Source organism: Ostrea edulis, chromosome 9, assembly GCF_947568905.1.
Source record: "Ostrea edulis chromosome 9, xbOstEdul1.1, whole genome shotgun sequence".
NCBI classification, from domain to species: Eukaryota; Metazoa; Mollusca; class Bivalvia; order Ostreida; family Ostreidae; genus Ostrea; species Ostrea edulis.
In genome coordinates, this window is record NC_079172.1 from 16,531,987 (window position 1) to 16,547,827 (window position 15,841).

General features: G+C 39.5%; 1 protein-coding gene across 1 annotated transcript in view; it reads left to right on the plus strand.

Moving 5' to 3' along the window:
- Positions 1–8,902: 8,902 nt before the first annotated feature.
- LOC125658859 (sideroflexin-5-like) overlaps positions 8,903–15,841 on the plus strand; it is a 23,516-nt gene continuing 16,577 nt past the window's right edge. The window contains exons 1-2 of the mRNA XM_048890295.2: positions 8,903–9,049; positions 12,174–12,242. Coding sequence (XP_048746252.2) covers positions 8,999–9,049; positions 12,174–12,242 — 120 coding nt within the window. The 5' untranslated portion in view covers positions 8,903–8,998. The remainder of the gene's footprint in view (positions 9,050–12,173; positions 12,243–15,841) is intronic.

Consider the following 15,841-nt stretch of genomic DNA (forward strand, 5'->3'; position numbering starts at 1 on the left):
CGGTCTCTTCGTGACGATTGCGGTTCTCTCTCGCATTGAAGACCAGAGGGCAAAATTTACATTTATATTTCTTTTGCACCTGAACCGGTGTTGAGGTGGTTAAGGGTTGAAATTTCATGCTTCCAAAGGTATGAGCAAAACTCGGTAGAGCAGTATCACTGGTTCTGGAACTTCCTATAGGCCCATGCATGGATCGTTCCATTTTCTTTTGAGCTAATCCGGCTTTCAGATTGGCTAACGTTTTAGTGACCTTGGGGGGAGTGGCCTTGGGAAACGGCATCTTCACAATGAGAGGGGTTTTCTTTGGAGCCCAATTGGGAAACGGATTCTTCATCCTGAGAGGTGTCTTCTTAGGGGTCTTCTTAGGGGACTTCTTAGGGGACTTCTTAGGTGTCTTCTTAGGTAAGCGAATAATGAGTTTAGGAATTCTCTGAGGCGATTTTTTAGCTTTCTTAGCCCGTGGTTTCTTGGTTTTCTTGGGTTGTCCCCCACGGGGCTTACGGCCTGTTTCCCATTTGAATAAATGACGGATAATGGTCCCTCCTAAGAATCCGGCGCCTCCTCGTTTCAAAATGGCTTTTTTACGCTCTTCTTCATTGGACTTCTTATCGGCAATGACACTCAAGTCTTGGCGATGGGATTGAATGAACCGCTGAGTGATTTTATTGCCTGGTAAGACCCCTCGCAATAAATTTCGAGCGCCCATCGCAAACCAGTTGAGTAAGGCTCTACGTCCTAATTCAATGAGATGGCTCCGTTGAACGGGATCCCGTTCCCGTTGTAAACGGCGTAACGTTTTGACTAATTTACTCTTCGCGGAAGGTCTACCCATGATGAAGACTGTCTTTCAAATGATACACCTGCCCATGATGTGACATTATTTATACTCTCGGGGGCATGTGCACAGCCAAGTTGGTAAAGAGTTGACTTCTTAATCTTAAATCGTCCGACGTCTGAGGACTCAAGTCCACTAGTAAATACCCGTGAGGTACACGGGTGGCGTCCTCATAGGCTGGAAGTAAATGCGGCATTTGTAATTGCCGACTTAACACCCCAATCTGAGATTTATCTCGAGGATTTTTAAACAGCACAAGATAGTGAGCATTCAGACTGATGGTACGATGTTGTACTGCTCGATCAAACAGATTTTGTGTGATATAAATGACACTGGTATTGCGATGATGCGCTTTGCGCGTAAACCAGTCGACAATCGATTCGATGGCTTTACCTCCCATCATATCATCAAAAATGAGTAGATGACGCGTACTGAGATCCGCCACTATCTGCTCATCGTCTTGAGGTATATTGCGGATAAAAGTGACCTTGTCCTGTAAGGATTCGTACGCGGACTGCCATTCTCGATAACACCATACTATCTTTTCGGGAGGCGGTGCAATCCACTGCGTATTTTGTACCAGTTGCTTCACAAATTCCGTTTTACCCGATTTAGAGGGTCCAGCCACCACCATGGTAAATTCATGTTTCAACTGAAAAGGCTCAAGTGTCTCGTAGGTATACATCTTGATAAATGACACAAGTTCAGGAAAATCATATCTATTTATTAACAAATAAAAATACGTACAGCTTGCTCAACACCATGTCTACAAATAGGACATTGTTTCAGTCCCGTAGCACATATAGCACAAGTACATAAATGACCACAAGGTAAAAAAGCTATTCTCAAGTCTCTTTCTAAACACAGATGACATTTCTCCGTCGTCGTAGCCGGATTCTCCACACTGTCTACAGCCAAGTCTCCCCAATCCTTACCAGTGTCTCGCATTCGGCTAACGGCATCGAACATTTGGCGTACCCATTGTTTGCCCTTATTACACTTCAGGTAAGGACAGTGAGGATACCAATAAGCATGTTGTATCCAAGGATTGTCGACAGCTCCCCAATGGTGAAGTCCAAAGTTGCAATAAAAACAGCACGTGTTATCCCCGTACCCTTTGTAAAAGTATCCCGCTTCTGCAATGGTAGGTAATAGCTTCTGCAAGTGTTCGGGAGCATTTTCAAACGACGCTACTCGATCTGACAGTAGAGCATAACGTGGTGTACCCGGATTATGTAGTGATTCGTAGTCCGTCATTTTGCCGAGTGATGGTTTTCTCTAGCATGTCCTTTTTAATACCCGTAAGGCATCGTGTCATAGTTATGAATACGTTGACGTTTATCATACACCATGCGGTATTTCTTCACCAGAGGAATGGTTCGCACATCATGTTGGCGGGTTCGTTGAATAAAGTGCGGATAGCGGACATGGACTTCTTCTTCTTCTCCTTTTAACATTTTTTCCAACGTATCGAGAGACACGACTCTAGAGGCACGATAATTGAGTGTCAATCCTTTGACTTTGCAGACAGATTTTTCCCCCTGGGTCTCGTATGCATAATTTTTGGGCCCGCCCGACATGTACTTGATGATACGATCTCCACCCAATTCATCGGTCCAGCCGCCTAAACTGTTGATAATGGTCGGATTGAACTGGGTCTCGTCGTGCTGATAGATGATACTATCCGTGTCAAAGTATAAGACACGCTCTCCCAAAGGCTGTAACGTCTCGTACAAATGTAAACGAGCATGAGCTGTTGTAAAACACGCCAGCACCACGTTTCCAAAGGGGCAGTCTTCTAAAAATTCTTCTTTCTCCTGATAATTGATCAGCATCATATCACATTCGGGGCGTTCACGATTTTCTAAGAGTTCGATGCCTTTGACTTCTAAAGTGGCATCTTGTAATTTCTGTTGTAATTCTTCTTCTTCCGTGAGATACAGGGATTTGGGTAATTGTAATCGTTGAGCAAATTTTCCCCACAAGCAATTTAAAAAGAGTTTGGCAATGGTTCTTCGGACCGGATTTTTCTGGATGTCTGCCGGGTTCATGGCAATGCCTTCTCGTTGCTGAATTTCCTCAATGTAATGTTGCTGCTGTTGGGCTGTTTGACAATCCTCGGGGAATCCGGAAGCTTCTTGTTTAATTTTCAAAAAGGTGTTGATATACGCTCGAAATAAGTGGTCACTGGTTTTCTCAAAATGCCAAACTTCGTAAATGCGGTCGAGACGATAGTCTAGATCTAATGCTTTGTGAAGTTCGGTGGTCACCCAGGTGCCAGTGAGACTGCGTTCAGAATCGGTGTGCTGGCACCGCTCGTCGGGTCCTAAGTTGCGCTGTTCCGCACAGGTGCGGCATAAGGGAAAGAGTAATTTACCCCCGGTCTTGTAAGGTAATACGGGGTGATACAGCTCTCGGGGTGGGAGGACACGACAACGAATGAGCCCGAAATAGTCTCTGACATCGGTGAAATGGCTGGTGATGACTTGGGGATGTTGGACGGGAAATGGCTTGTATTTCAACACGTACGGGTACAGGGAACAGACATCCACGTATCGCATGTCACCCTCCTCACAATACAGTCGTGTAGCATTGGTCCGGCCTCCGTACAAAGCGTCACGGGGATTCAAAGGATCTTGTATATCGACTCCTTGTAAAAATTCCTGTAAGTCGGGATTGGTCTGGGTCTGACGATCAAACTCGTGTTCCCATATGCTCACGATTGTATAGCCTTGGTCTTCTAAAGCACTGCCTCGTTTTAAGGTGTCCAGGTAGAGGTCTTGATACGTATGCTGAACACGATGAGGATGCATGTCAGTCAACAGATTCGGGAAACAGGTGGGACAGCCGTGCCAGTAACAGCCATAGAATTCGTACACGATACGAGATTCCTCATCATACCCATCTACTGTATAGGGTCCAAGCGTGACTTCGCCCCCATTTCTAGCATGTCGTATGCAGTGATGTTGATGTTCTAGCCAGGCGAGCCATCGACAAGCTTTAGCTGAATATCGTCGTGCTGGCCGGTAGCCCATATTGGGAATGATGGCGATGGTATTTTCAACCATGAATCCTCGTCGGTAGGCTAAATTAGCCGTGCTGGCAAACGTGATGGATTCTTGAAAGGGGTCTACTTCCACCAGATCAAACAGGGTGGACTTGAAATGGGCACAACACCGGCGTAAAATATCCACGTCCGAGATGCAGTAAGCTAAGAATTCTTTCTGGAAATCAAAGACTTTGCCCTCTTGTTGATGGTACCAAGTATAGAAGGCTTCACGATTGGCGGTGGACATATCGTCAGGATTGTAGAAATGAGCGGCCGGGTAAGGACCCACATACTGCTGGTTCTCTGTCGTGTTGAAAAAGTGCGGGAAATATCCTTTTTTCAATTCCGTTAATCCGAAAGCAGAGGGCATCTTGGCAAGAGCAAAGGGTAGAAAGTTGTAAGAATCGATTAATCTCAACCCCAAGACTTGCATGGATAAGATTTTACTGCCGTTCAGGATGACGGTGGGTTTGATACACGCCGTGTGAACCAGGTAATTCAAAATAAATTGCCCATCGTATCCTTTGAAATTGTGGGCAATGATGGTGGCTTCATCGTGTTTGAGTTCCACATGGCCTTGCTCATCGGTCTCGCTCTGTAAGAGCCATTCCATAAACTGTTTTAACGTGTCGGGTCCTTGAAATAGGAAGCGGCGTTGTGATCCGAATCCTTCACAATGAGAACAGGGCTTGTCGATATCCACACTGTCGCAATGTTGACACACACGTTCTGCCACGCATAAATTGGGGATGTGAATACCGTTTTCCTGACTGCATTCGAAATCGTAATAAATGTATATTTTCAACTCCTCTTCTTCTTTTTCTTTCTTAGGTTTGGGTTTCGTCTGTACAAAGCAGTGATGAGGCATGGTGACGACTTTGTGACAGATGCGGCATTCGGTTTGACCCCCACACGCGTGGCGTTTTAATAATTGCTTGGACATCCATTTCTGACACTGGTTACAGCGCCCCATTAAACTGCAGACCGTGGTCGTTGTATTACTGCTGTAGGGTTTTAAATGGTTCTGGTAACAAGCTGCATTTCTGAAAAATCCCTTACAATGAGGGCAATTCGTCTGAGTCCCGTCCGGGGTACAGGGGGTATCGGCTAAACAAAATGAGCATCGATGAGGACAGACGGTCCGATGATCTTCAATGTGACTGTAGCCAACATCGCAATAATCGCAATAGTATTTGTTTTCCGTCACTCCAGGCATAGACACAATGGCATCGTAATGCTCGTTACCCAGCAGGATATTCAAACAAGTCCCGTGCCCCGGTCCTTTGTAAATAGGTTCCAGTCGTAAACGAGTTGTATTCGTTTTGAATTGAAATATTTTCAATCGATACTGTGGGGCGAGCGCGTGCTGTAATTGCTCACATTCACGTGGCCCACACGGCTGGTTCATAACACACCCAGCTTGTTCCATCAAGGCTATCGCTTCTCGTTTCTGATCGAGAGATTGTGTATCCCCTTTTCTCATGCGTAACCATTTCGTTTCCCATGCCGGGTCGTTTGATTTCTGGCTGTGTAGACGTGCTACCACAATAGCCCGGGACAAGCAGAGAGAATCCTCAGGGTTTTGAATGCGAACGATCGCTCTCTTAGAGGTTTTGAATTTCTCCTTATCCACGTGTAGATGTTTTTTCTTAGTGCACCCGCTGCCTTGTGGATATTTGACATGGAAAAAATCCATCTGCACTGCCCCGTCGGTGATTAGGAATTCCTTTTTAGATTGCTGGACGGATTCTATTTTGTTCAGAATTTTGTCCTCGTTGAGCTGATTGGACTGCGTAAATTCGTACCAAATAGCTGAATCCAGAGACGGGTGCCGAATATTTAAACGTAGATAATCATTGGGATTGCACTGCATTTCCTGTTTCACATTTTTTAACATATCCCGGAAGAGGCGACGAATGAAGGCTGTATTTTCTTTCTCTGGAATAGGTTTGAAGGCAACATTGTAGACATTTTCCTTGACTTTAAATTTCCGTGATTGACGTCCTCGTTCCAGTTGAATTTTGTAATAATCCGAAATGAGTTTCTTTTTCCCCCCTCCCCGCTGTAAATACTGTAATCGCCGTTGATTCTCTCTGCGGAGTTGTAATTCACGCTGCCGTTGTCTGTTCAGCTGATCATTCAAAAATCTCAATCGCTGTTCAATATAACTCCGTGGAAGTCTAGTAGGTAACTTGTCTGACATGATGTCGAAAGTGACACCCAATGCACCGCGCGCCGCTTTATATATTACCTATAGACAGCGCTGGGTAAAACTAGGGACCGTGCCAGCTCTGGGGATTGTACTATTGTTCTTTAATAAACATGTCAACTTAAAACCTTGTGTTATTCTTTTAGATTTAATACACTGTTATTCTTTTAGATTTAATACACAGGATTTCACTGGATTTTATACCGATTTTCAGAAAAATAGCAGGAACTCATTCCAGGAACTCAAAGCGAAAGTACCGCATGCTAAAATTAGACCAGCGGCCATAGGCCAACCTATTCACCCGACACCCGGCCTACAACCCCTGCTGGGGTGCACCAGTTGACCCCGTCCTAGATATTGAACCACTCCGTTAACCCCGACACCGCTTGACCAATCAAAAGCAGCCCTTGCTTGACCTCATTTGCATAAAAAGTGCACTCAGTTGAACCACCTATCGGGAGGCGTTATACTACTGATAACCCAGCAGGGAGGTAATAATTTTTTCAATATGGCAGCTCCCAAGGATTGAAAAGATTAATTAATCTTTATGAAATATCTCCCTACTAAAGAAAGCTACATCTTAATGATTTTCGGAATTCATTATATACATCAAAATGACCAATTTAAACCCTTTGTCACATTTTTATGTTCACTTCCTTTAAATTTTGCGGTTTGTTGATTATACCTCCCTTTAATTTACAGGGAACATTTTATTTACGTCATCTCGATAATTTTTCATTCATATGGAGACGTCACCATTGCCGGTGAAGGGCTGCAAATGTGTAGATGACCTCTATTGATTTGAAATCACATACCCTGGTAGTCAAAGGCCATGCAAGGGTCAATCCACTCCAGATATAGGAAGATATTGTCCGCTCAATACCTTGAATTCTTTTGGCATAACTATCAATTAAATGATGCACGTGTATAACCCTTTTCAAGTTTTCACCACGGTGGGATATATGTTTTAAAAACATTTCTTATTGTTTTTACATTTTTATAAAAATTCGGCAGAATTTTCACTCGCTTCCAAAAGACAAACCGAGTGAACTTATCATGTGATACAAGTGAACCAGGTCGTCGCCTTTGTTTAATAGAAATGAACTAATGGTCCATGTATTTATTTTGAAATTAAACTTGCATCAATCCATCCATCTATCTGTTCATTTATCTATCTATCTGTCTGCCTGTCGGTCCATCAATCTACATCTATCTATTTACCTCGTTTCGGCCTTGAGTTTCAGCCTTGAGTTTTCATGCAGGTTATGCCATTAATATTGTATTCTTTTAGATTCTTTTACTTGTGATATCTTCTGAGTCAGGCATTCATCCATACCCCTTAATTAATTATTGATTGACCTGCTTTGATTTAATTTGTTCGGCGCTAGATGTGGGGTATTTTAATTAATCATTGATTGACCTGCTTTGATTTCATATACTCGGCGCTAGATGTGGGGTATTTTAATTAATTAATCATTGATTAACCTGCTTTGATTTAATTTGTTCGGCGCTAGATGTGGTGTATTTTAATTAATCATTGATTGACCTGCTTTGATTAACTTTACTCCGCGCTAGATGTGGTGTATTTTCATTACTTAATCATTGATTAATTGACCTGCTTTGATTTAATTTGCTCGGCGCTAGATGTTGTGTATTTTAATTAATTAATCATTGATTAATTGACCTGCTTTGATTTAATTTGCTCGGCACTAGATGTGGTGTATTTTAATTACTTAATCATTGATTAATTGACCTGCTTTGATTTAATTTGCTCGGCGTTAGATGATGTGAATTTGCTCGGCGCTAGATGTGGTGTATTTTGACGTCCTTCTTCTCTTCTCTTCTTCCCTTATGTGAACATGATTATGTATGTGTCTCTTTTCCCTGTATCTCTTTTCCCATTGGAATGTATCACATGTACTTGAGTCCAGTGGCGGGTTTAGAGGGGGCGCAGCCGGCGCCCCCCCCCCCCCCCCCCCCTAAAATTTTAAAATTTAAGGTAAATCGCGGTTTCTTGTTTCGGAAAATGTACTAAAGGATAAAAGAAACAATAATTTCTTCCACTCCAGGAGAAATAAATGACAAAATCTTTTGATTTCTTGATTACTTTATCGGGAGAACTTTAAATTTTTTTTTCAAAAAAACCTTAAAATTTGTGTCATTTTATTAATTTCACCTTATTAAAATGATAGAAAATAGTACAAATTACTAAATAGGAGAAATATTTCAAGCCCCATAAAATCTGTAAAATCCAGGAGCTTCCAGGGGCTTCGCCCTCTGGACCCCCACCAGGGTTTCGCCCTGGACCCACTGCCTCATAAAGTGCCACCCCCCGTAACCGCAATTCCTGGATCCGCCCCTGTTGACCTCATGTACCACGTATTGTTGGTTTGAGTGAATAAAGAAACTTGAACTTGAGACACGGCGGGTGTGATCAGTCAAAAGGGGATGCTTATCCCTCCTGGGCAACTGATCCCACCTCGGATGTGTTCAAGGGTCCCAGTGTTTCCCCTGATCCAGTACTGTTCGTTACCTTCTATAGATATAGCTCTTTAATGTAAAACATTTTGGTTTGTCCTGAGGAAGGGACAATTAAGTTGTTTCCAGGATTGTTGGTATTAAAAGCGCAATATTTAATTTTAGCATTGGGTGTAGTTTGAATCTCTCCCCCCCCTCTCTCTCTCTCTCTCTCTCTCTCTCTCTCTCTCTCTCTCGTTTAAATGACTGAATGGTTGAATTGAAGAAATAAAGATGCGTTTTCCGGAAATTCATTTCCACCGTTGATGGTTTACTAAACTATTGAGCGAGCAATGTTTCCTGCATTATTTTCAAGGCCCAGCTGCAGTGGCGACAACGCATTCGTCACGAGAGTGAATGACCTTGATTTTCTTTAAAACTTGGGAAAATGTCAACGGAATATCCACCTTTTAGACTTGGAAAACCGCGTTATGATCAGGTTTGTGGACTGTCATCGTTTATCTTGATAGAAAAATATCGAAATTCCAAACACTGGTGATGATCACGTTCGCATTCTGCGTTTGTAAAACGTGCCCGCATAGGTGTCATTTTTACAATTGCATGTGAAATTCAATACTCTAAACATCACAGTTAAGTCATGAAGTATTATTAAGTGTATTTACTATTGTTCATTTTATTTGAACATGTTTAACATTATGCCTATCAGGGTTTGACACTAAGGCACGTCCGACCGACCGAGACTACTAAATGATAGGTCCGGTCGGGTAAAGTGTTTATTTACTAGTCCGACTGGTCGTGTTAAAAATATAAACAAATTTAAGAAACTTTACTTTAAATCATAAGATATTTTATTCATAAAAAAAATAACTGTAAAGAGTTTGCGAGCAATTTTGAACCGCATGATGACATAATCTCTATCTTTAGTTCTAATAAGTCGCGGTCGTAAGTGATGTACTTCTACGACATCTACACATTGTTAATGTGTGTAAAGTTATGTTTTGGTTAAATAGAATTATTGAATTCATTTTCATTAAAAAAACACCAAAACAGTTCATTTGAATTGAATATAAAAACGTGTTTATTAAACACATGTGCGGGAATGTCTATATAATCAAATATGAAATCTCGTCCTCAATGAAAGCAAAAGATGTCTCAAGAAAGAAAAAAAAAAAGGAAAACGTTGGGTAGAAACAAAGCAGGGCTTATGAAATAGAAATTAAAAAAAAAATATTGAGGTCAATTTATTCTAAATGGATTAAAGAATTTCCGTGCCGGTAAAAATTTAAAGAAACTGAAAAAAGGGTTGAAAGTAAAAGCATCAAATTGAATGACGAGATTAAAGATTTTTTTGAGACAATTAAATGCATTTTAGTTCATGCAAACTTAACGTTTTTCATTTAAATTAAGTACATGTATTTAGATATGGAGAATCTTATAAGATTTTTTTCTGGAACGTTGGTCAGGGCTAGTGGATGTAAGGTCAGGTCTAGCAAAAATCATTTTAAGTAGCCCGATTGGTCTAGTGCCCAAAAAAGTTAATGTCAAACCCTGCCTATTTAATAACCTTTTGGGGGTGAGTGGGTTAAGATTCTTCAAATCTTAGATATAGTTTCATTGACAAAGACTTTTGTCCACATTCACAGCACTCGTCAGCAGACGATATTATCAATTTAGCAGAGGTTTTGTTTACCGCAAGTTAGATTTTATTCAAGGCAAAATTTAGAATATAAAATTCCATGCAATATGCTGTTACAATTTTACATTGTATAAAAGTTTGGCAGCAGAAGATTTTAAGACAAATAGATATATAATGAATAAGAATCTATATTTTGAAGTTGGTTGTGGACTAATAGTCTTCATTCTAATGACAGATATATAGTGAAGGGGGGTCCTGATAAATAGAGTACAGGGCTCGAAATTAACATATATGCCCGTCAGTCTGTGACAGGTTAAAAGTCTGGTGGACTGACTGACATTTGTTATAGTCAGTCCGGTGACGGGTGGTTTCGTCCCGATGACATATTCGCACCTACTGGATTCGCACCTTTACCTGTACGCCCCAAGTGGATTCGTCCTGAGTGGTTTCGCCCCCATTGAGTATGTAGCAACAGTGGTTGGAACGATTGATCAGTGCATACTCACCTTTAACAATGAGCAATTGAATTGAAATTAGGGGATGAATGCTATATATTAATTTACCGACGCCCAAGGTATGTTCATTTTGATCATTATACCAACAATATTTGGATGTTTATATATGGCAACAGTGGTCAGGACCATTGATCAGAGCATACTCTCTTTTAATGATGAGCAATTGAATTGAAATTAATGAATACTATACAGTATATTAATTTACCGACGTCCAAACTATGTCCATTTCTATCATTATACCAAGAATTTTTGCCATGGCAAGTAGCATTCATTGTGGAAAATCAGTAAGTTAAAATTATCATATGAAACAGAATTAGCATTATGTAGATAAAATTAGTGTGTCTGTTATGTGATTTTATTAATCTTAGATATATTTATATAAATCTCAAAATGAAGAATTCAATTTATAGCATAAACTTAAAGCAACAATATTTAAGTGAAAGTTGTTGATCATTTTAAAGAAAGTGAATTTTGAGATATGTTAAATCGTTATAATTTTAAGATATGTTAAATTGTTATATTATTGGGGCGAAACCACTCGATTAGTACATCGGGGCGAAACCACTCGACTCTAAGGCAATGTTCTACCTTATGTTACCTGCATTGAAATTGGGACGAAACCACTTGGTGCGAATCCACTAGGTGCGAATATGTAATCGGGACGAAACCACCCGCATTCGTCAGTCCGATGGGACTGGTTAATTTTCTAAAGCATCATTTTGGAAATTATACTTATGAAATTTTATACACACATTTGGCATGCTTCGATATGTAGATATCAGACGAATCTGATTTGTAAATATAAATCCCACATTTAAGTGTTACAATATTGTCTGAGGCATATTGAGTTAAATTTCATTTTAATAACATTAACAAAATATGTTTAATTATTTCTGGAAAACTCTGTTGGACTGGTAAATTTTTCTGTGGACTGGTTGAAATTATACCCCATCAGTCCGGCTGGACTGGTGACACAAAAAGTTAGCTTCAAGCCCTGGAGTAAATAATATTTCTTTTTTGTTTATTTTTATGCAGTTTCACGTATGAGTTACAACTTGGAAATGTTATATCTATAGTATAGGTTGAACCTATTCCTACAATGGAGAGTCTTGGCTGACGTCCCTACGCTCCTTAGATACTTAGATGTGATACTAAAAAATAAATAAATGATATAAGAGGATAATAAATACATGTATGTAATGAAAATATAAAACACAGAATGAAAGTGTCACGGCTGGACTTATATATTAGCTGGCTGGAGTAAGGTTGAACCCCACCCCTGGAAAAACTGTCACGGGTACTCAGTGTCTAGATGTACTGTATGTATAGATAGAAATAGTTTATGAATAAACTTTCCATCAATATGGATCTACAATATCCAATCATGAATGCTATATTTTGTATTCATAAATAATGTTTATAGAAATTTTAAAACTTCTCTTTTATTTCAGTCAACATTTGAAGGCAGACTGCGTCACTTTTTTGATGTCATTGATCCAAGAACTCTTTTTACCTCAAAGGTCAGTGGTTCATCCGGGTAGTTCATTTAGTTGTACATATCTCACATTAGAAAACATGGATGTATACAAAAAAGCTTTTAATTTTTCTTACTTTAGTCATAAAGTAATTCTAAACCATAGGTCCAAATATATTCAAGATATCTTATTTTTGCAAAATTAACATTTTTGACTTTTCCCCTCAAGACAAAAATTTTCTGAAGCAATTGATGTTCCACCATTAAACATAAAGCAACAAAAAGTATGCATACAATATGGTTCAAAACTAACACTAGTCCAATAGCTTGAGGCTAGAAAATTTTGCCCTGGACTATCAGAATATCATTTACGAGTAGTCCAGTGGACTACTGAAAATTAAAAACCTAATGCAATGGACTAATATATAATCTTGAATGCAACCATGTCAATTCTGCCCTTGAAACATACAATATACACCTAAAATGTCATAGTTTGATAAATAAATCAGTAAAATCACAGGCTAAAATGAGTTTTTAAGAAGGTCATTTTGCAACGGACATGCAGGATTTTGCTTATAGACTTCGAAAATATTCTGCTGTAACCCACCACCATATGGGGGAAAAGCCCCATCCCGCACTGCTTCCACCCCCTTGTTGCATTGACTCGGCCAGCTGCCTCTGGCAACCAAACTAACTACTGACCTAGCAGGACTAGTTATATAATTACTTAAAATCCAGCTGCAGTGTCATTCTATTGTACATTATTTATGAGGAATGAAGAGTTTAAGACAACTACTTAGTGATGTACTGTTGAGTTAAATGTTTTTTTTTAACAAGTTCCCCCTGTTATAATAAAATGTAAAGAAGAATTTCCAATTGAAAAACTAAATCATCATCATCATCGGCATTTTCATTAATGTGCAGGATTAGGTGCATCTTCCACAGCAGTGGGCTCCCTTCCAGGTAACTGGCTTGCTGCACGCATGGCAGACCTAACATTTGACTTCCAGGCATCTCTTTCCAATGGGTTGACATCACGAAGTCCCCACTCACGCTGGTCATTTTCTAACTGTGCTTTTCAGGTCATCTTTGGTCTCCCTGGTTGTCGTCCTCCCTCTTTTTTCATATTAAAGACATTATTGATTGCCCCACTGGATCTAGCAACGTGCCCAAACCAGCGTAGCCTCTTCTCTTCGCATGGAGGAATCGAACCTGAGACTCTGAAGACGATATCTCTGGAAAATTTAAACATTAGATGTTTCATACAACAAAGTTCTTTACTAGCACTGCATTATATATAATTCTGATATCTAATAGTATTTTTATAATTTATTGAAAGAATTTCCTAATATGAGTTATAACTAAAGTTAGATTGAAACTGGGGGTTGGAATTGAAGTAATAAGTTAATGTCCTCATTCCTCTCCATTCCTTCGGGGCCTCAGCTCCATTACTTTTAAGAAATGGAGAGGTACTCCGACAGTAACCTATACAGAATCTGCTAGACCATAGTGTCGAACACTAATGTAATAATAAAAACTTAATCAATGTTAATCTTGCAAAATTTACAAAAAAGAGAACCAATTCTAGAGGGACATGCACGTACACATTTTAAGATTTGCAATTTTTATTGGAATGTTTGAGTTTAAGAGTGTCTACAGGTATTTATCTAAGAATTCCATATACACTTTGGCTATATAGCAGTCGAAGGTTAGTTTATGCTTCATCGCCATTTGTAGATGTGCACGTTGTTGGGACGGGTGGAATAAATTATTTTCCTAAAAGCTATAGTGGATCTAAGAGGGGTGGAGGATGTGAAATAGCTTGTGTACACTTCTCCTCGTATATGGCTTATCCCTTAGACTGGAAACTTTGTACAATGCTTCATTGCAATTTGTAGATGTTCGCATTGTTTGGACGGAGGGATTTACATTATATGATTATTTTCCTAAAAGCTATAGTGGATCTAAAGGGGTGGAGGATGTAAAATAACTTGTGAACACTTCTCCTCCTTTTCAATATCCCTAGACAATGCGTCATTGCCATTTGTTGATGTGCAAATTGTTATGGCAGGAGGATCCAGTTGCTATCCTGAAAATTTTCATCCATATCAACATTTTTCTGGTGTAGCATTCCTCATTAAACTGTTTTCAGAGATAGAGGGGGATGTTATGTGTATGTGTTTGAGTTTGATTATCTTTGTCCAATGCAATCAATGTAGGGGGTGAGATATAGAGGAGTTAAAATTATCCTATTAGTTCATAAAACAAGAGAGGGGGTATAAATGTTTGTTTAGCCTGGTTGAGAGTCCCATTGCTGATAATAAGGTGTGAACTGTGTTTTGATAAGGACAAGACACCATATCTCCAATGGGGAATCAGGATACATATTATTTTTATGATTAAAAGATCTCAAAGGGATTAAATACAAATCAAGTCCATCATTCAAACGTAATTCTATCAAACTTGACGATTTGATGCAATGCACATGAATTGTATTCAAGTTCAATAATCAAAGTTATCAACATACGATGATCAGCATTTACATGTTCCTGTAAAAATCTACAGTAATTAATCTATGACATCTTCTAAACACATAAGTAATTGATTTAATACAGGACAGAATTGTCTGTAATCAATTAATAATCAATTACACAACAAAATTCCTCTAAGTACATGTAATTAATGATCAATTACATTTTTGAATAATTGTGCCCATGTCTTACCCCAGCTCCCTGAACCTCCATTTATGTGCTCTACCAACTGAACTATCTGGCCACCAGCAATGGAACCTGTTTGACTGCCTCATTCCTCCCTCCTTAAATTTTTTCACACCTTGAAGACATCAACCCAGGGATTTAATCCCCTATAATAATAATAATTATATCGTTTATTTATACAGAATTGCACAATTAGTTATAGAAACTAGTTTACATTGTGGTCCTCTGGCAGGCATTTTTACCTATGTCAGTTCCAGGAGCTGGTCAAACCTTGGCTCCAGAATCTCCAGTCAGGTGCTCTACATGTACATGTACTATCTGAGTTATCCGGTCAGCAGTTATCTAACATGACTCATGGCCACAATCCTCCCCTTTAAATGTTTTTGAAGACATCAACCCAGAATCTTGATCCCCTGGCAGGCATTTTCACCTGTCAGTTCCAGGGGTTGGTCTGTGGCACCAAATGCAACAAGAAGTGAAAGAATATAACAGACCAGAATTGGATTTGAACCTGGGTCCCAGAATCTTCAATCCTGAAGGTGCTCTCACTGACTGATCTATCTGGCCACTGGCGATTGAACCCGTCTGACTGCCACACAACAATTGCAATTTCTTATCTTAAGTAAATTTAGACTGCATGTTGTTTGTGAAAAAAGAATGAGGGAAACTGTCTGATGTTGACTGACCTTGAATGAATGTCAAGGTGAATGCAGGGTCACTATCTTTAACTTCATGTACTTATTTTCTCTACACCTTCCGTTTGATCACTGAAATGTTCAGTAAATTAAATCTGAAATCCAAGAAAGACAATTTGTTTTACAATCTGTGACATATATACCACATGCACTCTGGAAATTTTAATACAGTACCTGTTTTTATCAAATCAAAGAACTGGTGATATTACTCTTGTCTGTTCATGCAGATTCTA